This window comes from Equus caballus, chromosome 6, assembly GCF_041296265.1.
Source record: "Equus caballus isolate H_3958 breed thoroughbred chromosome 6, TB-T2T, whole genome shotgun sequence".
NCBI lineage: Eukaryota > Metazoa > Chordata > Mammalia > Perissodactyla > Equidae > Equus > Equus caballus.
In genome coordinates this window covers 98,745,553-98,771,145 of record NC_091689.1, presented here as the reverse complement: position 1 = coordinate 98,771,145, position 25,593 = coordinate 98,745,553, and the positions used below count along the sequence as shown (strand labels likewise).

General features: G+C 47.7%; 1 protein-coding gene across 5 annotated transcripts in view; it reads left to right on the top strand.

Moving 5' to 3' along the window:
* Window positions 1-24,983, top strand: part of TSPAN8 (tetraspanin 8) — a 52,853-nt gene extending 27,870 nt beyond the window's left edge. For all 5 annotated transcript variants that reach the window (XM_070270336.1, XM_005613867.4, XM_070270337.1 and 2 more), the window contains 7 exons: window positions 7,003-7,065; window positions 11,235-11,372; window positions 12,774-12,848; window positions 12,931-13,038; window positions 16,833-16,967; window positions 20,239-20,322; window positions 24,696-24,983. In XM_070270336.1, the coding sequence (XP_070126437.1) occupies window positions 7,003-7,065; window positions 11,235-11,372; window positions 12,774-12,848; window positions 12,931-13,038; window positions 16,833-16,967; window positions 20,239-20,322; window positions 24,696-24,749 (657 nt within the window). In that variant the 3' untranslated portion in view covers window positions 24,750-24,983. The remainder of the gene's footprint in view (window positions 1-7,002; window positions 7,066-11,234; window positions 11,373-12,773; window positions 12,849-12,930; window positions 13,039-16,832; window positions 16,968-20,238; window positions 20,323-24,695) is intronic.
* Window positions 24,984-25,593: the final 610 nt, after the last annotated feature.

Here is a 25,593-nt window from a genome sequence, read left to right as displayed (position 1 = left end):
CGGAAGCGACGCACGATGTCGTCTGAAGAGAACAGGAGGCCGGAGCTCGGGGTGTCAGGGGCCAGTGCCCGTGTTCAGCATTGTGTTCTCCGCAGCGCCTGGGCCTCTGTTGGCTGTGCTGAGAGCGGAGGCAGAGCAGACGGAGCTAGAGATAGGGGCACATTGAAAAATAGGGCACAACTCTGTTTCATTCTGTCAGCTGATGAACCCCAAGACAAACCCTCAAAAATGGCTGCAATGTGTGAACTTTGTCAATACAGTGGTTGCCTGCCGCTCTGCTCTCAGCGTGGAACTGTGATGACGAGACGCTTCGGAGCCCCGTGGGGGAGCCCTCAGGCTGAGCCTCGGCTCCTTCGTTGCCAGCTGTGTGATCTCGGGGAAATCAGTTAACCTCTCTGTACTTTAGTGTCCCTCAGGATAGTGGTAGTGTCTGCCTCATAGGTTTGTTGTGAAGATTAAATGTTAATACATATAAAGAAATCAGAATAATGCTGAATAAATGTTTAACTGGTATTTTAGTCAACACTGCATAGGCATTTTTATGAGACAAAGACATGAAACTGCTCTGCATGGTGCTGACCACACCCCCGTGTTACATTGTGGAACAGAGGAGGAAGGAAGACAGACAGAATTACGATGAGGCAGAACTTCTTCTATGATGAGTCAGGAGAATGAAAAGAAAATGGATTGAGATTCAGATCCCGAATCCACCTGTATTGCTCTGTGACCTAGAACCTGTTCCTTGGCTTCTCTGTGCCCCAGTGTCTGCATTTGTTAGATGAGGACGATACTTCAGCTGGAAGGATGAATCATGAAGATTGACTGGGGTGCTTTGTGAAAGTCTGTAATGAGGACCGACACACAGTAATAATTCAGCTAATGCTATTTTCCCCAGTTCCAACCAGCATGTTGCTCTTTAATTTAAGAGCATTGGAAGCTGATGTGATAGCATTAGGGATTTATTAACACCACTCTGATCTTCCTCTGGCCCCTTGGGGTTAGAGGGGTGTTCCCACCCTGAGCCTGGCCTCCACTTTGGGCATATGGGACCCCAAACTTCCCTGCCCAGAGGGCCCCAGCCTGCTCCCAGGGCTGCACAGGCCCTTGTCCGGGTGTGGTCCAGGGGCGCTGTGCGCCGGCAATGGCAGCAGCTTGTGAACAGAGCTGGCTTGCGGGCGAAGGCTGCCCGGTTGTTCCTGGTAGATCCCCCAGGGCTCCAGACAGAGCCGGGAGGCAGGGCTGGGGTGGGGCCGCCCTCCTGGTCGCAGACCCCAAGGAGTCTGAGAATCTAAATAGAACCGTGTCTTCCGGGGCGTTAAGCCGGCACGTTTGTGAAGGCAGGAGGACAGGACATGTTTGTGTGTGTTATTGCCCTGACTTACAGCCTCTCACACGGAGACCCGTGGTCCGTGACGTTACTTGCATTGTTGCTCCAGGTCCTGCCAGTGTGGGGACGGGTCTGCGGGCATCACCTATACAGCAGTTGTAGCTTTGAAAAAGTGATAAAAATCTTCCTGAATCTGGGTCGTTTTGTAATTTAGAAACGTCAGGACGCCAGTCAAATGCTGACCTCTCCCCTTCTTCACACATTTTGACGTTGTGTGGATTTCAGTGATTTTACACTTTCGTGCAGGAAAGACGGCCTGAAGTGCGTTTCCTCAGGCCCTATTCGTGACAGGAAGAAACGGGGTTGAGTTTTCCCCTAAGAGGAGAGCCGTTTAAGGTCAGCTTTGCAGCCGTGCTCCTGGGTGATGGTTCCTTAATGGTTTAGAAGACGGACAAGAATGCAACCCCGGAGACTCGCTGTGTGCTCGGCACTCACTGAGACAACCAACGTCACTTGTTTGGGGCTGAAGATAGAAAAACCCCGACCGCAGGGCCTGCTGAGAGCTGCGTGTTGATTGACCCCGCTGGTCGGAGCATCAGAAGACCAGACGTTGTATGAGGAGCAGGACCAGCCGGTCAGAGCCACGCTCAGCCAGGCGCGTGGAGAGCGCACAGTGACCCCCTCAACAGGAGATGGAGACGTGCCATCCCTGCCTCGTTAGGGAAGGAGGCAGGCACCCATCCTGCACCCAGTGAATAAAGATCAGATTGGGGCTCTTCTTGTTCAAGGACAAATGAGGGAAAATCTAACAGAAGCCTAAGAAACACGCTGTGGAGCGCGTGCGGGAGAAGGTCACCTGCAGCCCCAGAGGACAGCACATCCCTGACACACGCGGCAGCATCCTGAAGGGGGTCAGGCAGGCGGCACCAACGCACAGCCAGGAAACAGCCCCACGGAGCCGCCGCTGGGGCCACGGAGAAGAAGTGAACTGGAGACCACGGGATGAGATGGGAAGGGGATGGGTAAACTGGGGAAGCGCTTCAAGTTCCCTGGAAGCACGACAGAATTAAGATCCCTCCAGAGACCACGCTAAATGCAGACGGCCACACAGAAGCCCAGGGTGAGGCGTTCCCAGAGGAAAATCAGAGGCCGGAAATCCCAAACCAGCAACAACTGCACAGCCCGCGTGATCTTACCGAGATGCAGTTAACCGAGACTTTCAAATAACTGTTCAATAACAGAAGAAACTTGGAAATTAACAGCAACAGCAGGTCTTTCCTAAGATGCCCGGGCTCCCGGGATCCGTGACTCCTGTGGTCACGGCCTCTCGTGTTCTGGGGTTATTGTAAGAACAAATCCTGTTGTTTTCCAAGTTGTCCGTTCGGATATTTTCTTATTCTTTCACAACCTCTCAGGAACAGCACAGGACGGCTTCCCTGAAGCTTGTGTAAAAAGTGTCCGTTTTGGACCAATCACGGCACAGCTCACTCCTCCTCCATTTTCAACACTCTTCAAACACACTTTGCCCGGTACCAAATCAGGAGACGGTGTTGAGATGGAGGGAGCAGGGTGCCGGGGGACACGGCATCAGCGAGGCGGACGGACCGGCTGGTTCCGCACCCTCAACCTCATCCCATTTCCTTCTTGGCAGCTTATGGTTTTCAGCTCCTGCCCTGTCTTAGCTCAGGCAGCCATGACAAAATACCATGGACGGACTGGGATAAACAACAGAAATTGACTTTCTCACAGTTCTGGAGGCTGGAAGGCTGAGGTCAAGGTGCCAGGGGGTCTGGTTTCTGGTGAGAGCCCCCTTCCTGGCTTGCAGACGGCTGCCTTCTTGCTGAGTCCTCATAAGGCCTCTCCTCGTGTGTGTGTGGTGGAGAGCGACATCTCTCTTCCTCTTCTTGCAAGGCCCCCAATCCTATTGGATTAGGACCCCACCCTTATGGCCTCATTCACCCTTAATTACCTCCCCAAAGCCCTGTCCCTAAATACGGTCACATTGGGACTTAGGGTTTCAACAAACGAGTTTGGGGGAGACAATTCCATCCACGGAATGCTCATAAGCACACAGCCCAGTCACCTAACTTCTCAGAACCTGGCTCAGACCACCTGCATCCCAATTCCGTGAAAAGAAAGGTGTCCCCTGAGAGCCGAGTGACAGGCACAATGACTTCCTTCAAGGAGAAACCAGAAGATGGCTTGAGGCCCCCGGGGTCAGCTGCCAGTGGACGAGGGTCCCGCACAGAAGCTGCTTCCTTGATTAGTGGGAGGTGGACAGAGTCAGACCCTTCCTTCTTGATTTATGCTCCCACTTACGTAACACACTGTGATAAGATTCGGGACAAACTCTAAGGCCAAACTGGGCGAAGAGCTGGAGCACCGTGACGACGGCTGATACGGTGACAACGCAGGAGAACAGGTCAGCACGGGCCCAACCGCTCCTGGTAGAAAATCAAGTTACTGCTAAAGTCACTCAACATGTTTATGAATAATTTCATGTTATTAAGACTGTGATTTTATATGTGGATTTCTTCAACAAAATGAGAATGATATATTTTAAACATTTGTTTCTTTTAGTTTTTAAAATAAAGTTTGAAGAAAAGACAGAGATAGGGATGGAAATGTCGTTTGGCCAACTTCTAAATCCCTAAGAAAGTTTGCCTAACTGTGAAGATTGAAGCTGGGCAAAATATTCTCACCTCCTGAAATAACTGGAAACTCTTTCTTTCTGTCTTTCTTTTCTAAAGACAATTGTTTTTAGAGCAGTTTCAGGCTCAGAGCAAAATGGGGGGAAGGTACAGAGATCGCCCGTATGTCCTCTGCCCCCACACGCACAGCTCCCCCACGATCAACACCCCCCAGGTGGGACATTTGTTATAGCTGATGCGTCTACCCCGACACATCAGTGTCACCGAAGTCCACAGTTTACATCAGGGTTCGCTCTCAGTGGGGAACCTTCTGTGGGTTTGGACAAACGTATAATGACACTGACATGTATCCGTCATTATGATATTATGCAGAGTATTTTCACTGCCCTGAAAACACTGTGCTCCACTCGTTCATCCTCCCCCGCCCCAGAAACCCCTGATCCGTTTACTGTCTCCGTAGTTCTGTCTGTTCCACAATGCCGCACAGTTGGAATCCACAGTATGGAGCCTTCGCAGACTGGCTCCTTTCACTGAGTCACGTGCATTTAGGGTTCATCCTTGTCTCTTCATGGCTTGATAGCTCATTTCTTTTTAACACTGAATAATATTCCAATGTCTGGATGGACCACAGACTGTCCACTCACCTGCTGAAGGACGTCCTGGTTGCTCCAGCTCTGTGAATCATGGATAAGCTGCTATAAACATCATGTGAGGTTTTTGTGTGGGTGTGTTTTCAGCTCCTTTGGATTGTACGTTAAGAGGATGTTTAGTTCTGTAAGAAACCACCAAACTGTCTTCCAAGGTGGCTGCACCATTTTGCATCCCCACCAGCAGTGAGTGAGAGTTCCTATTGCTCCCCATCCTCGCCAGCACTTGGCGGTGTCAGTGTTCCAGGTTTCGGACATTCTCATCAGGGTGTAATGGTATCTTGTTGTTGTCTTGATGCTTTATTTATTTATTTATTTTTTTTGGTGAAGAAGATTTGCTCTGAGCTAACATCTGCTGCCAGTCTTCCTCTTTTTGCTTGAGGAAGATTGTCGCTGACCTAATATCTGTGCCAGTCTTCCTCTATTTTATATGTGGGATGCCACCTCAGCAGGGCTTGATGAGTGGTGCTAAGTCAACACCCAGGATCCGAACCCGCAAACTCCAGGCTGCCAAAGTGGAGTGTGCAAACTTAACCACTGTGCCTCCAGGCCGGCCCCTGATGCTCCTTCTTTTAAGTGTTAATGTTACAGATAATTTTCAGAGGCTGAGAAGACTGAAGTCGTCATTTGAGGCGCAAATATGGGTGATTTTGTAAGATTTCTGAATGATTTGATGTCCAAATACATTGAAAAGTGAACTAAGAAGTCACACAGAAACAAACAAAAAAGTGAAGGGTTTAAAAAATATCCCACTCAGTCTCCAAGGGTCATGCAGGTTTCTCCCTGATAGCTTCCTAAGATGTGTGGTCGTTATAATAGCTGTTCAGATAATTATTATTTCCAGTTAAAGCAAAAGGCCAGAGTGATTATTAAGAGAATTAGTGTAAATCTACTTGTTAAAGGAGAAGAAAAAGAGAAAGAAAATATCAGGGAACAAATGAAATAAACACAAAATCCAGCTGCCATAAAATTATTGAAAATCGCAGATGGTCTCATTAGCATTTGACACACATTCTTACAGACTCATTTATTGACGAGGAACCATAAAAAGGAGCATTTATCTCCCTCTGCAAACGAGATCAGGATTCAGCAGAAGGAGGGGAAGACGTAAGGAGGGTGTCCAGGCTTCGAGCTGTGCTTTCGATGGTCTGCCTTCTGCATGTGCACACCCGAGAGACCATCAAACTGCAGGTGCCGGCGACTCGTCGTCCGGTCCCAGTGAAGCGCACAGCGGGCAGGACGGGCTGGGGGCGCTGGGTTCTCACCACTCGGGGTCGTCTCTCAGGGGTCTAGTCTCGTCTGCGAAGGCGGGTTGGCACCAGACAACTCTGGGATCTTTGCGGGAGCGCAGATTCCCTGGTGGTTCCACGGCTCCCTGCTCCCTGTCAAAGCCCTTGGCTCCGTGTCCACAGCAGCTCGCGAGAAGCCATTAAAAGTGAAACTGCTGTTTGGGGATCCCGGGCGCAGGGCCCAGCCCCGCCTGAGACGGTCACGCGCCAGGGCCCTGGTTTGGAGGACTCCGCTTTGCTCTGTCAGAGCGCCGAGGGCCGGAATGGTCTGGAAAGTCCTCCAGGGCCTGCTGTGTTTGGTATGTGACCAAGCTTGTTCTCAACGTCTCCACCTAATAATAGAGCTTTGATTTTTCTTTTGAGGCCACAACATATAAATCTTAAACAAAAAAAACCCAAACCCGAAAGACAGGGGTTTTCCTTACACGAAAGTAAAATGTGTTTCCCATTTTATGTGTTGGCTTTGGTCCAAATTAAATAATCTGGTAAACTCATTAAAGAATTTAAGACCCGAAGTCCTCCTCCACATTGCTCCTGCTTTCTGGGCAAGCTTGACTACCGAACAGAGCTTAATTTTGAAAGAGTTTGTTTGGGAACAGAAAGTGTTGCAAACCCTCGTTGCTCGTCTGCAGACTTTGTCAGATGCTCTTCTGCTCCTCGTCTGTCCCAACCTCCTCCTCCTTGGATCTTGAAGGAATCTTTGGTGATCAGTCAGTTATTCCCTTCCTTTTTGGTCTAAGCCAGCTTCTCAGAGACCAACCAGGGGCATAGTGAGGATATTTTGTCTGTAGACTGTCGTCACTGTCTTTCGTAGGTTACAATCTAGCAAACACAGAGTTAGGGTTGAAACATGGAAAAGCATCCTTCCTCCCCAGGGGAGACGACCCCCCTCCGGGACCTGTGAGTGGACTGTAGATGGGAAATCAATTATCCAATGACGGTGGAACATTTTGGCAATTATCTGCACGTGGATGTGCCTCATTTAATGCATATGATGATAAACCTTGTAACCAGCGGGTTAGGGAGGTGTGGAATGAGAGCTGCAGTTTATCTTCCTGGGAGGCTAACATTTTTGTTTTTTCCTGCAGCTGTGTGGTATCTTGATCCTGGCAGTAGCAATCTGGATACGAGTCAGCAAAGATGGTCAAGAGGTAAATAAGTAAATACAAGTTTCTCTGCTTCCAGAGCAGTTTATTTCTCTCATAGTGATGACGATAATAGTAATAAATATTTTTATAGCATTTTCTTTAACTGCCTCATGTAATCATTTGTGCCAACATGTGATTTTATAATTTAATTCAATTTGATTCATCGAAATCACTCATGATGGGCCTGGCACTGTGCCAGGCATGGAAGGATCCTTCTGAAGAATGGAGGGGGTGTTATTCCCCAAACAGGAGATGCAATGGAAGTGGAGGGGGAACCGACCAGTGGCAACCAGCCTCCTCCTGCGTTCCTTGTGTGAGACCAGCCCGACGTGTAGCTGGACGACAGAGCCCACCCTCCACCCCACCAAGAACAACTTGTGTGTGGACAATAGTCCGGCTGATTGGGGCGGGGCGGGGCGGGGGGTGGTCCAGAAGGAAGGAAGGTGAGAAGTTCTCTTGAAGACAAAGAATCCGAGTCTGTGTTGTAAAGGCAACAAAGTCCGAAGGTGGTGGATTCCCTGCGGCCCCCGGCATTGACGGCGGCCCCTTGTGACGGCAGATGGCTGCTCACACGACTGCAGCTCAGCAGTTGGCTGGGGATGTCCAGCTTCCTGCTGTCAAGAAAAGACCCCGTCCCCACCACCCGCCCTTCCATGCCCCGTGCAGAGCTCTTACCAGGGTTTCCACGGGTCTGGAGGAAGGTTAGTTCACGCAGTTTATTCCAGCTCCAGCCTTTGGATTCCTCATTTGCTGTTTCTGTCCCGCACTGCGGTGTCACCGACGTAGGCGTGCAGACGTGGGAAGAAAGGGTGAGGCTGGGGGGCCGTTTCATTGGCTTTCCCACCCCATCTCCTGCCTCCATGGCTTCCATCCGCTTCCTCCTTCTTCTCAGGAATCTCTCTCCCCAGTTCTTCTTCTTGCTTTCTCCTCTGTTGTCTGGGCTCTCTCCACTATTCAGGGTCACATCTTGTACTAGAGCCATTTCAAGGTCTTTGCCCAAATAAACTTTCCCTCTCCAAGAGGATTTTGATTCCTATTTGATAATTATTAAGATACATTAAGCCAGCAATTAAGGTAATGCATTTTCTATAAAAACTTATTATACCACAATGTGGCTAAATGCCTTTGGAGACAGCCTAGTTAAAGGAAAGAGTAAGAAAGAGTAAGAGCAAATGAACTCTCTTCTGAGTCCTTCCACAACTGGGTAGCTTTCTGTTTCTCTCTCTCTCTTCCTTCCTTCCTCCCTTCCTTCCTCCTCTTTCTCTCTCTCTCGTTCTTTTAAAGTTTGATCTCAACTGTCAGGGCACCCAGGGGTGGCAGAGGCAGGGTGCTGTTCTGGGGGCTGGGCCTCACCAGGTGGGGATCGGGGGCAGGTGTGGTGCCGGCTGATAACACCCTTTCCGTTGGACGTTGTTTCCTGGTGGAGGCTGATAAATATGACTGGGGCTCCCTGGTGGCCGTGGGCTCTGGGTTTGAGCTGAGAAGGGTCTTCGAAGATGAGCAGAGTCTCTGTTGTCCGGAGACTGACATCTGATGTTGGGAATGAAAATCAAGCACCGAGATTCGCAGCCACGTGCTTAGAGGATGTCCTGGCCCTTCTAAGGTGTGTGCAGCCTGTGTTTTGCTTCATTCTCTCCTTTCTGGTTGATATGGGAACATTACCCTTCCCCACAGTGCTCCTGTAAACAACTTTGGTGTTTAGTCTGTTAAGAAACTACACACATTGAATGGATTAAAGGAGCAGGGCTGTCTTGCGAGTCTGTCACTCCACATCTGGGCGGAGGATGCACTAACAGGGCTGGGCAGCATCACTGGTTACTCTGTCGGCCTCTAACCCTGGACAAAAGGCAGCTCTGCCAGGATGACAGTAACCGGTCTGATGTACGTGAAACTGGCCTGGTTTATGCTTATCCGAAGTCAGTGACAAAGGATCAGAGAGCTGGATTTTTCTGGTGGAAAACAGGCAGCAGCTTTAGGAGCGGCAGCAGGAGCACAAACACAGGGAAGAAGGCTGCCGGGATGCTCTGTGCACATCTTCGGCCTCTCTGTGCTGTGTCTCCGAGGGACGCTTTCTCCCTCACGATAAACTCAGCACGGAGGCCAAGCACCTCGTCCTGTCCCAGGAGACCCCTCACGGTCTGCAGGGGACCTGAGCCTCTGCTCCCAGGCTCAGCCGCTCCTCTGCCTTTGGGATTTCTCCCTGTGCCAAGACGGACACAGACACCAGGCATCCGAGACTGCTTGGAGCACGCTGCCGCCCCTCTCCGGGAGCGAACGCCGGGCTCAGATTTCCTCTCCTTCCCTGGGTGACAACAGCCCCTGCGTGGGCTGTAGCGAGACAGGGACCCCCGGGCACCCGGCACACTGCCTTCCGCCAGTTGCGGTGGGTCTGTGCCCACATCAGTCTCAGAGGTGCTTCGTCACTTGCTGAACGAGGGCCAGCCGCACCAGCCTGGCCTCTCGCGCAGACGCTTGACCTGCTCTGTCTGCATCTGGGCTTGTGACTGGAGTCCTGACACCTCAGCCAGCGAGGCCGCCTTCCCGGACGCCTGAGGGGTCTGCCTGCACCGCCACAACGTGCCGGGGAAGCAGATGTGTGGGTCGAGCCAGTTTCCTGATGCTGCTTTTTCATCGTGATCTGTTTTGACCCAGATGCCACGCCTGTTTATTAACAAAACTGACTCCTTAGCTCTGATCTTGACAGACAACAAAAAGCTGAAAAACAAACAAAAATCTCGAGGACGTAACCGAGCTCTCTAAATATGCAAATTGAAACATTCTCTGTAAGCGTGGACTCTCAGAGACAAAGGAGGCTTTGGTGGCTGACCCAGTTCCCTTTATGAATGGGACGCGGCCCAGCCGGCTTAGCTGACTGGCCAGGGCTGGAAACTTGCTGTGTCTAAGGACGCGACTTGAATATAGATCTTTGTTTTAATGCCTTTACAACGTTAGCACATTCTTTCCTACTGATTGTCCCCTGAAGGTTTTCTCTAGGTTATGAGCTGATTTTAAAAGTCTCTGAAAACGTAAAGATCACGCGTAGTAGTGTTTATTTCCCGTCAAGGAGCTGACTTACATGCTGTGCAGCAGGTTCCAGGTGGTGGGGTCTCTGAGCCAGTCTGGGAACTGGTGGTCAACCTGGGGAGAGCCCCCAGACAGAGGCCACAGGGGAGGATGGGCTCCTGCCAGCCCTCATGTCTGCATACCTGGTTCCACTTTCCGGTTGTGATTTACTCCTGGACGCCTCTGAGGACGAGTGGTCGCCTGGGGCTGGGTGTTCTGACGAAGACGAGAATGTGTGGGGGGAAGAATGTGGGTAGCCCACCCATCACAGGGCCCTGGGGTCTTCCCCCAACATCCATTACTTCACAGTCAGGCAAAGTAAAGAGTTTCTGGAAAACCCTGTGGACTATTCCTTCCGGAAACAAGGAGAGAGAATTGATTCGGAATATCAGGAACTAGACTTATTTTCTTAGTTTAAATTTTTTTGTTTGTTTTGGCAGACGCACAGACCTGTGTAATCACTATTACAGTCAACACACAAAGCGTTTTTATTAACCCATAAAACTGCCTCATTTTCCCTTGCGGTCGAGCCCTTCTTTCCTTCCTCCACTGCTCAGCGTCTGCGATGATTCCTGCTGCGATGGCTTAGATTTGCTTGTTCTCGAGCATCGTAGAAATGGAGTCATAGACCCATCACCTTTTAAATACGGCTTGTTTGGCTGGACACGGTGTTTTAGAGATTCATTCATATTGTTGGGTCTACCATTAGTTTGAGGAACTTGGCTTTATAATTTAAATAATTGCCACAAAAATACATACTTTACAATGCCACTCTTAGGTAAAAAACACAAAATATGCAAACTTTCATGGGTGAAAGTACCTGTCCTTCTACGCTTTTTAAATAATTGGTGTTTTAAAAGCCTATTGCGTTTCTTCCCTCCAACATCCAAATTGTCAGCTTAGGAAGATCAGACGCTGGCCGCATCCTCAGACAAGCGAGGCCTCAGTGGAACTGGAGCTCCTTGAGGGCGGGGCTCTGCTTGCTCCGGTCACGGAGCTTCTCCAGGTCCGGGAGCAGGGCCTGGGCAGAGCGGGACCCGCCGGGCATTTGTGGAGTGGCAAACCCCGGGAAAGGCATGTGCTGTCACTAACCGCTCTTTCATTTCCAGGTCCTCACCTCTGGGGACTCTGACGCTAACCCCTACGTGGCTGTGAACATCTTGATCGCGGTGGGCGCCGTCATCATGGTTCTGGGCTTCCTGGGCTGCTGTGGCGCCATGAAGGAGAGCCGCTGCATGCTCCTCCTGGTGAGCTCTCCAGACAAACCCCCGCGCCCGCCCGCAGGGTCCTGGGGGTCCCCTCCCGCCCCGTCCTCTGTCTACGGGGCTCACCCAGGCTGGTGGGGCTCGACTCTGACTTCTGTCCAGACGGTTTGATGGTGGAAGCTAATGTGTTTAGTTAGATTAGAGGACACCCTGAGAGAAGACGAAGTTTAGTCATTCATTCATTCATTCACTCATTCGCTCTTTCCGAATACCTGCTCTGCGCCCGATGTTGTGCTAACGACACGTAGGCATTAACACACTTAGAACCAGGAGGGAAGACAGACAAGGAAACAGTCAGCTACGGCCGGGCGGCCGGAGAAGAGAGAGGAGGGCACTTTCAAGCCAGAAGCAGCAGTGAATACGGTGTTGCTCTGGGTGAGGCTGTGACGAGCTTCCTGCAGGACAAGGCTGGCGGGTCCAGGGAACTCGAGGCCTTGGGTGTGGCTAGAGGGTGGCAGGGGCCACCTTCCGGAAATGACGTGAGATGGATCGGAGTGTGGACTGCGGTCAAATCCTGCTCCAGGCTAAGGAAACTGTAAGGGAGCAAGACAATCGGATCTGTCACTGAGGAAGCTCCACGGAGGGCGGATCGGGTCCGGACAGCCCACAGACACTCACTTTTAACATATATATTAGAAAATAACAGTGGATATAGAGAAATATTAGGAGAATAAATCCTCAAGTATTTATTAGCTATAAAGCAGACATAAGGATTTGTCAGAGTTCGTCTAAGCTCGTTTCTCTGATGAACTCAGTGGTGTCAGTCCCCGGGAAGCTATTTCTAACTGTCCCTTTACGACAGGGAGGTGGAGATGGTCTTAACGGGACTGTAATAGCATCTCTGGTGGCTGCTTCTTGAGTGACAAGGCCTCGTCTGCAACTTGGGGAATTTAATTACTTGAGGAGCTTGTGTTAAAAAAAACTAATTTGTGGGCCATATTCTCCAAACTTAGATTCAGCGGATCTGAGGCAGGTTTCAGGAATCCACATTGATAAGACCCCAGGCGATTCTAGAACGTTGTTTTGAAGTCGGTTCTGTTGCTGTTTTGATGTTTGATGAAGAAGGAGAAGGAGAAAGATAATATTCGAGAAATGTTATCTGAGTGTTCAAACTTCCCTCCATTCAGCATCACACCAATGCCCACAGTCCCAGCAATAAATCCTCGTTTTAATCACTTTCCTTCATCAGTCTTTGCAGCAAATATTTCTTAGTAGTGATGCCCCAAAATTTGCTTCTTGAGGCAAAGGGTGGGATAAATGAAGAGTGTGGTTAACAGCCCAGCTGTGACTGGGTCCCCACTGCCGAGAGAAGCTCCTGCCCGAATGTCCCTGGACGTTGCTGATCACACAGGAATGTAAAACAGACGCCCCTTCTCCTCTCAGTTCTTCATAGGCCTGCTTCTGATCCTGCTTCTCCAGGTGGCAGCCGGCATCCTGGGGGCCGCTTTCAAGTCTCAGGTGTGTACACACATGACATTTGACAACTTTGGAAATGCTACCTTCTGGCATGAATAATTTCACAATACTTTTCAATTTCCAGACTCAGCGCATTCTGAATGAGACCCTCTATGATAACGTGAAGCTTCTGAGCACAGCAGATGAAAGTGGGAAATCCTTCCAGGAAGCTCTGAGTGAATTTCAGGAAGAGGTAATTAGAACTGTGGTCATTTGGGGAGTTGGACATAGCGCTTCTGTGTTGACTTAATTTTTAACAGGTGTATTCTTTAAAGGTTGAAAGATGTGTCCATTTTGCAGATTTTGACTGATTATTCCGTCACCATGCAATAAGAAAAATCCAAGAATATTTCTAATTCTTTTCCAGCTTACTTCAAAGTTCTGAAGCAGTTTAGAATGACAGAGATTAAGAAAATATGTTTAGGACAGATTACTCGACTGGGCCAAATCAATAGTTGCTTTACTATTTGCCGTTTCGAAGGAGGGGGTGTTTGAGGAGTCTCTGTCTCTCCCTCTGGCTGCCTGCCTGCCCCCCTCTTGTGAAATAATTAGAGCTGACAGGCCTGCCACTCACCACGCGCCAGGCTTCACGCTCAGAGTTCACCAAATTCTCGCCACAACTCTGCGAGATGGTAACGCAGCTCATCTCATTGTCCCTATTTGACAGATGAAATTAGGGCTTAGAGAAGTCTGACAGCCAACAAGTGACGGGGTTGGAATCTGAACCCAGATCTGTCTGACTAGTTAATTCTTTCTAATCAGTACTCTCACTCCTCCCTTATTTATTTATTCATTTGTTTATTTTGGCTGCTTCGCTCTCTTTTGGGTAAAGTAAAACCTTGGGAGGCATTGGAGGTGTACCCTGTCTGGCTCCTGCCCCGTCTCTGAGCCCTGCTGAAGACTGCTCCCCAAGGAGCATGCCGGGCAGGCCAGGGGCCCTTAGCAAGTCTGCCTTCCTGTCTCTGCACCATCCCCGCCCTTGCAGTGTACTTACTACTTGTCTCTCTCTCTCCAAATACATCACATTCTTTGAAGCTTGCCTCAGATATTACTCACTGTGAAACTCCTCCCCACCACACCTTCTCAGCTCGGAATTCCCATCACAGTGACTGCATGGAGCGTTCATTCCACATGTGTCATAGAAATTCCCAGAATCCTAGAGGAGAGCTGGGTTTCACGACGTTTAACCAGACTTCTCGTTGATTGAAGTATTTTACCTTCATGTGCATCCACCCTCTGACTAAATACTGAAGAGCTGAAAGTTTACCAATCTTTGCCCACCCCATCCCATTTATACCCAAGTCTGATGATCAGTGTGTTCTTTCCTAGTTTGAAACAAAATCTGCCTCCCAAGAATGCGCATCATTTAGTCCTACTTCTTCTTTCTGGAGTTTCCGAGGAAAAAGAAAATCTACTGATGCTTCTGCACATTCCAACTTTTTCTTTGAAAATGGCTACCATGTGACTGATAAAAGCTTTGTTTTTCAAGTGGAAGCATCCTTGGTTTCTTGAGCTATTGATCAGACGACATTTTTACCAGAGCGTTCCCCAGTTCCCATTTGGATAGACTCCCGCTTGTAACATTTCTGCTTAAAGTGTCGTTTCCAAGAGTGGAAGCCCAGTACATCAGTCCCCGTGTTACTGCCCGGGTTGTGCTGCCCCAGCCCCCGACAGCGGCAGCCTCTGACTCTCCCCTCCACAGTCATTCCCCCCTCTAGAGCCCAGATTAACCCAGGTTTAACGCAGGAGGAATTTACACAGCTCACTTCCTCTGCTGGGGGACTGAGCATCCTGGGTCCTCCCCACCAGGGACCAAGCACACGACAGGTGACCACTGGGTCTCTGGCCTGGGTCCTGAGTCACACTTGCTGCGTGTTGTCCCTGTTTCCCAGGTCTCGATGCCGACCACAGGGTCTACATGTTCTGTGGTCGTAGCACAAGTCCTAATTCCTTCCGTTCTCACACACAAATCCTGTGTCTGAAGCTCTCTGTGTTCCTAGGACTATAGGCCTTTTTTATGGTCAGTTCTGAGTCGTTTCTTTTCTTATCCACCAGGGCTTTGTTTTTTTAGTCATGTGTCTTTGGAGAAAGACTCCTACCTCGGACCCTGGCTGGGTGACCGGGGGCCCACCCCACACGGACAGAGCTTGTAGATACTACGTGGCTTTCTCTCAGAGTGTGCCCCTCTGGAATTCGCGGGGTGACTATTTGTCCAGAGGTCACTGCTCTGAGCCTTGTTCATCTGCTGATATAACACTTTCAGCAGTCCTGACCAGCCTCCTCCCCAGCTGCTCCCACTTCTCACCTGGTGACAGGTATCAGGCCACGTTTAGCCCCTTTGCCTCCCACTCCGTCTCTGTAAGGATGTCTGTGCTTCCCGAAGGAACCCCAAGCTATATTGCACTCCAGTGTGGACTGATCTGTGCGTGCATAGAGTGGGACTTATGTTCTTTCTGGTCTGGAGTGTCTGCATCAATACTATTCAAGATTATTTAATCAGAAAGAGAGAGCAATTAGTCATGCTTACCGTGGAAAGGAAAGTAGTTGTTTCAAGATTTCCCTCTTTGCTAATATTGATTGACCTTGGGACCAGCGGAAACTTCCAGCTGTGTGTCCTATGAATGTCTAGTGAGTCATATGTTTGTGCAATTAAGTCTCCCAGCCAAAGTGCAAGACTTTATGTCCACCTCAGTTGAACTCGTTGGTTTGAGTCCATGTGTGAACTGTCTCTGGAAGTCGATTCTGTTCTCCAGTATATCGGTCACCACTCCCACCTCCATAGCAACTGCAGAGCTGATGAGAGTTTCACATCTTTATCTAAATCATTGATGTCCACGTTGAACAGACCACGTTCACGTGAGAGCACAATGGAAACGAGAACTGCCACAAAACAAAAGCAACAACGTAACAGCTGACTTGTAGTGAGCGCTTTCTGCAAGCCAGGTGCCGGGTGAGCACCGCATAGCTTCACATGGGTTTTCTCATTTTTATCTTTACAGCAAATCTACGAGTTAGAGCCTATCATTAGCAACTACTATTATCTGTGTCTTACAGATGAAGAAACGGTGGCACAGAGAGGTTTCGGTGATGTGGGTAACACGGTCACCCAGCCAGTATGGGGAGGTCCTTTTGCTGTCCTGGCATGCGAATGCGTCTGAGGCTGGAAAACCACCCCGTCTTGGTTCTATTCTCATCAGCAATTTTTTTCCTACCCTTCTGCATGACGAGTTTTCTCCCTAATGGAGAAAATAGGACATGATGAGGCATAACTGCTTCTCTCTTTCGTCTAATAATATTACGTGCCATCTACCCTGAGTCGCTGGTCTTAACACTTCCTTGTTTTTCTTCCCCAAACATGACCACAAGTTCCTGTAGTGTTTCCCCATATTTCCGTTTATTCTGGCCCCTTCCTGACGTTATTCAAGAGTTTCATCCTCATTTGCACCCCTTCCCCCATTTTGCAGCTGTCCAGGTAAAAGTCAATCTCACGGGGGCCCACTAAGCATCTTCTTTGCCCCTGAGATGCCTCGAACCCTCTTCTCCGTCTCTTCCAAAAGTCATCAAAGATCATGAGATGGAATTTTCATTTTTTAAGCCTCTCATCTCTTTTGAGCAAAAGTTCTTCGAAGAGACCATGACTCTGTGTCATGAACTCTTTGGAAGCTTCTTTCCTAGGATCTAGGATACGTAGATTGGATTCTGCCCTCTCTTTTGTCATTAAAAACTGGCAGGTAAGTTTTTTATCTTCTCGCCAAGTTCCTCACACTTTTGCATCTGCAACCCTATTTTCCTTCATCAATATTAAGAACAAAATGGACGATTCCTTCATTTTTGCTTCTACCTTCAGAGAGGTGGGTGAAAAGATTTACACGATATTTTAGTATAAAAACTTCTTAATAGTGGTTTCAGAAGAATATGAGTGAATGTGTTGACAATGTTTTTATCTTCTTTAGTGATACCTTTTCATATCTACTTTTCATCAAACAGTTTAAATGCTGTGGATTGGTCAATGGCGCTGCTGACTGGGGAAGTAATTTTCAACAACATTACAAGTCCTGTGAATGTACAGACACATCAGGTTCATCTTGTACAACTTATGATAATAAAAGCGTTTACAAACAGGTGAGAACTAAGTCAAATTTGCCACAGTAAGTAGTTCTGTTAACTTTTCACACTGAAAGTCTCTACAAAAAATTAGATTGCAGCACTTCCAACGGGAATCATGACATAAAGTCCCAGGAATTTCCGAAATAAAAAAGAAATCTTTATTTAAAGATAAAAGCAGATATAGAAAAAGGAAGCATTTCATTTCTTCTGTGAGTCTCGCATCATTTAAACTCAATGGTAACAGATCAAAGAAACATTCCACCTCAGGGGGAGCAAAGGACAAACTAGCAGATGAAAGCTTATTTTGGCCTCTCTCTGGTGACTTTAGTCATTATTATCTTCTATTTTTCCTATTGTAACTTAAGTTCTAGAAATCTATATTGTCACAGCAAAGTTTTCTTTTTTTGTGAGAAGTCCCCTTTTTTCAGGTAACTGTATGGGTGGGAGGAAAGTACTTGGCCTGGGGGTTTGGGCTCTGGATGTTATGTGTACCTACCAATCTACCAAATTATTGCTGCGGTTGAGACGGCGCGAACCCAGACGTTTAAAGTCAGGTAGAAGAGCTGGGATTATCTTGTACGTGCTGGAGATGCCATACTTATGTCACTTGTGGAGGTCGTATTTCTTATTATTGTTAATTCATCAAATATGGACTGACCACCTCCCACACACCAGGCCTCCTGCAGCCACTGGCAGTCCATTTCTGGACGGCGCGACGCCTGCATGCACAGGGCTGAAGTGTAAACAGGAAGGAGAGAAAGATAATCAGGCAACTTTGGTCCAATGAAGCCTGGGTGTTTCTTGGAAAGGGGGGGCACAAGGAGGTAGGGGACCATCTAATGCAGTGTCCCGGCTTCGAGGTATGGCTTCCTGGAGGACCTGACAGCTGGTCCTCAGCACAGGGCTCCACACATTTGCTCCTTCTGCCGGAAGGAGTGTTTACCAAACAGACACTGATCTCCATGTCCCGTTACTTGCCGTGGTAGGGGAGGAAGACATCTCCTCTACCCACTCTGGGTCCTTCTGGCTGGAGAAGGAATTAAATTCCCATGAGAGAGAACAACAGGAGAAAATTAAACAAAGCTTTATAACATGTATACATGGGAGAGGCTCAGGCAACCTGGGCAACTCGCCAAAATGGCTGAAGCCCCCACCTTAAATACCCTCTTCAGCTGCAAAGGAGGATGTTGGGGTGGGGGGAGTCAGTTACGAGAGGTTACCAGACAAGTACAGTAAACGAGAGTCAGGTTATTATGCAGATTTAAGTCCTTGCCTTCCACACTGATGAGAATTTCTAGAGATAAGGTCATCCCCCTTCTTCCTGGTGCAGAGAGAGAGACACCTTTACAGATGGAGATTTCCTTTACAATGTAAATGTCTCTTAACAAAGGGTAAGTACATATTACTGTTCAGAGTTTCTCTCATGTCTGCAATTTTTAAAAGTAACCAGCCAAAAATAATCCTCATGCCAAAGAGATGTATCTTGGGGCGGCCAATTCCAGTCCCCCACACCGTTATCCTTCAGGGCCAGCTGTGTGTCAGACAGACCCTGGCTGGAATCATTCAAGCTTCTGGACCTCGAGGAGATTACAGTCTCCTTGGGAGAGAGCTCCACAAAGGCTGCTAGGATTCGGTAAACTAATTTCTGTAATTCCTGAAGGCTGTTCTCACTCTTGCTTTGGTTACTAATGGCGGCTGAGGTTAATCATGTATCAGGAAACAGGAGGGGTCTCGGGATCCTCTCTCCTGCTGACTGTCATGTCCTTTACCAGAATCCTATGGAGACTGAGTCCTGAGGGCGTTGCTGTTACTGGCATTTAAAGTAACTCAACGGGGAAGTTTTCTCCCGACTGAGCTATCGCGTGTTTTCACTGTCAAAATAACATCTCTAAAAAGTCTTATTCTCACCTTTCATATTCCTCCCTGCTCCCCTCCTGCCCACCTAACTTTAGACACAGTCTCTACAAGGAAGAGGGGAAATGATATGGGGCAAATGAAGGTGATTTCCACTCAGGAGGAGGAGGAGACTGGTGAATTCAACTGCAGATTGCTGCCTCCTGTGAAAGATTCAACTTAAAGAGGTTTTCCTCAGGATAGATTTTGAAAAGCCCCAGCATTATCCTAAAAAATAAGAGAAATTCCCTCTAAATTCACACACAGATCAGCTGAAGATAGGCTGATAGAGACACCAGTATCGCAAAAGGAAGGTTATAAATTCATAAAATACTTCCATTTGCCCTGTGTCATTTGCAAGAAGTCTGGAAAAATTAAAAATCAGGAATGGCCATAATTTACATTCCTTCCCCCCCCCCCCCCCCTTTTGCCAAGATAACCTGGTTATCTGGAGGGGACGGGGCCAGAAAACTTCTCAAATATACTGACTGTGACTGAGTACACGTGAGCATTAATCTCACGCTTCACCAGATTGACGTAATTTCCTGGAACGTCCACCCCGTGGGATCAGATGAGAGTGGAGAGACTCGGCACTCAGGAGTGAGGGGGAGAAAGCTGTCGCTCTCAGCCTTGGGGAGAACTCGTATTTTATGGAACAAAACAGCAATATTTAGTTGACCCTTTGTGCATGTAAGACTCTCATAAGAATGATCTATTTTCTGGCAATATAGACTATACCACTATTACACTGTGAAGTATTTTTCCATTTTTGAATTATTCAAATAATTGACAATTGTTAGAGTTTTTAAGTCTGGTCTGAAAAGTTTGAAGCTTGGAATTGCATGCTGGTTTGGATAAATTTCAAAAACTGTGTCAGAGAGGAAGCTTTCTAAGTTCTCTGTAAAGTACGGGCATAATCGTGGACATAATGTGTTTTTCTTTTTAAGGTAAAAATAACCCTGATAAATATTATTAAGGGATTTTAGAAAAACCTTGTTTTAAAAATGAAAACTTGAGATACAATTAGCTGGAGACCCAGCCAGGGAACTCTCTGCTGCAGATTATAGACGTACATAACACACAGGGTGCTAACTGAAATGAACAACCACAAGTCAGGATAAAATTCTTATTTATAGCTAAAGATCCCTACATTCAGCAATTAGGTAGCTGAAGCAAAATTTTGCTCCTCAAATGCTTTCTAATATATAAACAAACTGCAACAATTACAACTTTTTTGGGGGAGGAGCACGCAGTGGTGGGAATAACCGAATTCCTTTTTGCTGAGCGTGTTCCTAGGGAGCAATGTACAAAGTCAACCCAATGGAAAAAAATTCATTAGAATAAGGTAAAAACTTGATTAAGGATAACCTTTTATGTTTTGTTCTCTTAACAGCCATGCATTTCTTTGATAAAAGACTTAGTTGCAAAACATATTCTCGTGGTTATTGGAATAGCGTTTGGACTGGCAGTTATTGAGGTACAGTACTAATGACTTGCATTATTGACTCTTCATTCGTTTCCTCGTTGGTTCATTAATTCTTCTAGCAAATATTTATGGTGAGCCAAATAAAAGCTGAGTGCTTCAGGAAAGCACCAGGGACCCAGGACCCCCATATCTGCTCTCAACACCCCAGTCTGCACCCAGCACCCCCATATCTGCACCCAGAAACCCCTATTCACCTGAGTCTGGGGAGGGGGTTACAGTTGTATGAACTGAGCAGGGCTGAGGCTGTTACTTCTGAACGATCTCTCTACTGGGAAACAAAAATGGAATTAATTTCCACACAGTTCTTAGTCCCAGATAGCCTTTCCCACTGAAAACCAGCATGAGAGGTAAAGTTTCCTGATTTGGAAGAAATAGCACCAAACAAGCCTGGACACAACCTTCACCCTTTTATCTCCCTTTCCGATTTTGAAACAGAAAATAAAGTCCGCATGCAGGAGTATGGGAGCTGTCTTCCCGCTATTCCATTCTAGAGAAATCCAGCAGGTTCCAGGAACGAGGGAGAGTTGACTGATTCCTTGCTGTCAGGATACGGACTAGCTTGGAGAAGATTTTAGGGAAGCTCAAGGCTTATGCGTTTACGCTCATCAATTTGATTACTGATGTTGAAAAACAATCCTGTATGGAGTTTTATATGTTGGCATGAATTTTTTTAGGAACCTGAAGGATATTTTTTACGTGGCCTAAAATTCTTTGCCAAAAAGATAAAATAAGAGTCTTCAGACAAGCATTTTTGGAATGGTCCCAGATCTTGGTTAATTTAGAGAGCAAGTGAGTCAAATTCACTCAGATCCCATTTCGGGGGGTTGGCAAGGATCCCCCACGTGTGAGGCGTCTCTGGTCAGCGCCTCCGAGGGCTGGCTGGTCAGCTCCACGTTCGCGCCTCGCTCCCTGGCGTTCTGGTGCTGCCCCTCCTGCGAGTGCCACACTGCGGCCAGAGAGGAATCTTAGCCGGCCCTGAGCCCTTTAGTGTTCTCAGCCGTCATCTGGGTTCCTGGTGCAATTTCGCAGCAACCATTAGAGGGAGGGTGGGGACAGCCAGCAGCAAGCGGGCTGCTGAGTGTCGGTTCCTTGTAGCCCAAATGAATAGTCTAAAGATGCAGCGTCCTCTGACACGTGGCTGTTTATGACCAGAGCCCAGGGGTGCTGCACAGTTCATCCGATTCTCTCGATTCTGCCTTTTGTAAATGTCCTTCGTTTCTCTGCTCTGTATTCTGGGTTCACGCTAATTTAGAAATACAAACTAGTGGCTGTAGAGGTGAGAGAGGAATCCCACACGTCCACTCAGACGTTTATAAACATAAACTCACACACACACACACACACACACACGTATGTTGGCAGAGTAGCCTTTAGACGAATGATTGAAAAGCAGGCTTCAAATGAGGAGATCGATGTAAGTGTCAAATTCCACATTAGACTCAAACCCACACAGCTGACTGTGACTGCCCACAACTCACAGATGCTTCTAAGAAGCTTCTCAAAAGCAAAGCCAGAGAAAACAAGGATGGAATCCCCTGGGAAGATTGGGGTCTCCTCTGTCAGAGCCAAAGGCGTTGCCAAGCATCCAAGTATGTGTAATGGAAAATGAGATTTCAAGAGGAATAGCATTGCAGCATTTTATGAAATTGGTGTGGGGGCCAGCCCTGTGGTGGAGCAGTTAAGTTCGTGCGCTCCACTTCTGAGGCCTGGGATTGGCGGGTTCAGCTGCCAGGTGCGGACATGGCACTGCTTGTCAAGCCATGCTGTGGTAGGCGTCCCACATATAAAGTACAGCAAGATGGGCACGGATGTTAGCTCAGGGCCAGTCTTCCTCAGCAGAAAGAGGAGGATTGGCAGCAGTTAGCTCAGGGCTAATCTTCCTCAAATAAAAAAGAAAGAAAGAAATTGGTATGCTCCATGTGTTTGTTACATATTTAGATATTTTATTGGTCGTTCAAAAGATGTGTATAGGGAAATACCTTAATAAAAAGCTTCTGTTGATTAATTTATAGGAATGTAATTTATATGATAATATCATAAAATATAACTGTTTTTTGAGTTACGTTGGTTAAATTAAGAGCGATTTCTAGACTGTGGGTAGATATGATATAGTTGGTTCAAAGAACTATTTGAAACTTTCTTTTCACTTCCTCAGTCTAAAACCTGCCCTCCCTCTAGGATTTGAAGGGAAAAGCATCCTTTGGTGTTCCTCTCTTTTTATTCAAAACGGAGCTTAGAAAGCTGTCTCCTGGTAGCCAGTCTATGAAATGTATCCAGTAGACGCAGGCATGAGTGCAGCCGCCTAACACACAGGCAGCAACCCGCTCTGCTTACCAAGTTCAGATTCAAGAAGCCACGAAGGTGCCTGGAGAGAAAACCCCTGCAGTAAATATTTTCAGGAAGGAAACAGAGCAAATAGCTCCCTGCGGAAAATACATTCAAACTATCTCCATAGAAAAACACCAAATGAAAAACCCACGCTCCGACACGTGGCCTCTGGCGGTGGTGCATCTGAGTGAGGCCCCGACGGGCCCAGGGTTGTTTTCCAGGCTCTGCTAAGACCACGTCCTGTGGGATTCTCCTCTGACGGGATGCTGGGAATCTATGTAGAATGCTTTATTTTTCTAAGAAAATTTTATCTAGAGACATCGGAATTCTCATTATTCTGAGTTAATTATCTAGACTATCATCTTTCTCCTTATTTGATTACAGCAAATTACAAGCACAAAAAAATGACCAGCACTTTCTCTCCTCACTTTAATTAAGAAAAAAAGCCCTTGACACTGGCAGTCATCACTTTGTAGGACAAAACTCATCCCGATGGGAGGTCCCGGAATAGAGCAGATAAAAGAGAAAGGTGATCATTTTACTTCTTTTTCTTTTTTGAGGAAGATTAGTCCTGAGCTAACATCTGCCAATCCTCCACTTTTTTCTGAGGAAGACTGGCCCTGAGCTAACATCCGTGCCCATCTTGCTGTACTTTATATGTGGGACGCCTACCACAGCATGGCTTGCCAAGCGTTGCCATGTCCACACCAGGGATCCAAAGCAGCGAACCCCAGGCCGCCAAAGCGGAACGTGCACGCTTAACTGCTGCGCCACTGGGCGGGCCCCAAAACTTTACATTTTTCAGGCTGCCTCAGATTGTGGGAGCTCATGCACATGACTCAGTAAGTTTATCCTGAGTTTTGGCATCGCTATGTGGTGAATCTCTTTGAATTATTTGCTATTTTTATGAACAATGATAAAATTTCTTTTCAGAGGCAGAGAAAGGCAAGAAAGTGGGACATTAGCTGTCTGGCCTGCTGACAGGCGGGGGAGTCTGTTTCAAGGGGGCCATGGAAGAGGGTAGTTGCCTGGTCCCAGTACTTTGCCCATTTTCTTGATTCTTTCTTGGTACTTGTCGCCCAGACTTAAGGCAAAAAGACAATTTCAGTCCTGACTTTTAGAAGAGTCTGAATGAAATCACTACTTTTGCAGAGAATTGGCATCGACTTTTTTTTAAGAAGGAAGAAATATAGGGCAGTAGTTCTAGCCTGAAAAGCATTTCCGGGAAAGAATGAGCAGGCAGGACTCAGTGTGGGAGGGGCCATTGCGACGATGACTCGGGTACATGGCCCCTCATCCTCCTGTCCACTCACGGGGGCCTGGGCAGCAAACTTTCCCCCTGACTCACACACAGCCCTTCTGTCATTTCCACATCAAGACCACAGCATGCGGGGCACGACTGCAGAGCCAACTGGGGCAAGTTTTGGGGTCCCTCTTTCTTGGGAGAGGCACTTAATGAGATGGAAATTATGCCCCAGAGTTTCAGCTGTGATTTTTCATTTCAAAGGAAATTCCTGCATTCAGCTAGTCCCCATAGATTTAGAAGCTTTGAAAAAAAATTTACTTTTCTTCGTTTCTGTTGGCAATGCCTAAAAATATGGCAAGAGAAATTCTGGATTCCTTGACTTTTATGCAGATGATCTAAACCAGATGGTGGCAACCCTTTTATGGAACCGACAGGTACATTCAGCCCCCAGAGGTCTGGGCCCCCCAGAGCCGCAGGGCTGCACGCCCCAGAAGGGATGGCTCGTAGGGCAGGGTCCTCTGGTGGCAGCCGTACCACGCGCGGTCCGGTAGGCAGGGTTAGACGTGGATTGGCAGCTGAAAACCCTCATTAAAACAGAAAGTACTTACAGAGATTTTTCAGTGCTCTTTGTCCCGTTGGAGTCTCATTTCCCAGGAAGAGAGATGATTTAGAAAAATAGGATCAGAGCTCTCAGAGTCTTTTCATCACATAGAATGTTCTTTCTATCTATTTATCATGTCCCAGCATTTCCCCTTAAATTCCACACTAATCCTGTGATTTTATTTTCCAGATACTTGGTCTGGTATTTTCCATGGTCTTGTACTGCCAGATCGGGAACAAGTGAACCCAGGGATGTGTCAAGCTCCCATCAGTCAAACTGCTTTAAAGTCTTGCTTTGGCTTTGTGACTAAATATTTGAGAGCTGTATATGTCAGGAGCAGCTGTCCTATTAAAACGCCTCATTTCGCTGGACCACAGATATCTTCCAGACATAGTGAACAGATTTAAGATTCGAGTGACACAAGGAAAATGACACGAATGTGCAATTTTACTCAAAATAAAACTAACATTGTTTACATCGGTGCTTTTTCATGTCTGATCATTGCGTTCAGGTGTTGGTGTGCTCGACACGTCCATCTGGAGCCGCCCAGTGGGGTGACCTCATCCCCAGGTGACAGGGCCGTGCTTTGTCGGGCATGAATCTGAGCTTTCGGGAGCAGCGCTGTCTGTTGTGTGGTGTATCAGCCAACACTGCTGAGAGCGGATTAAGTCTCAAGTTGAAAGGTTCAGAGTGGCCCAGATAAAAGAGCCACCATCTCCTTTATCTCTGTACCAGAATCTTCTCATGGTCTCTCCTTTCTCTCTCTGCTGTGGGCACAAGAAAATCTGGGTGCTGTCTTTCCAGCCACTGAGGCTCTGGTACCCCTCTGGGTCTTCCTCTGGGACATAATGTAACTGCTTTTGTCTTTCTAGGTCTTACAGACATTTTTACATTTTACTTGCTACTGAGGTACAATTACACACAATAAAGTGAACAAATCTTGAGTGTACGCCTGTGTGAGTGCCATGCAGATGGAGACATGGAATGTTTCCAGCGCACGAGAACGCCCTGCGTGCCACCTCCCAGCGCATGCAGAGCCGCAGCAACTCGCCAGGGTGGGCCGCACACATGCGCATCTCATCCCGGC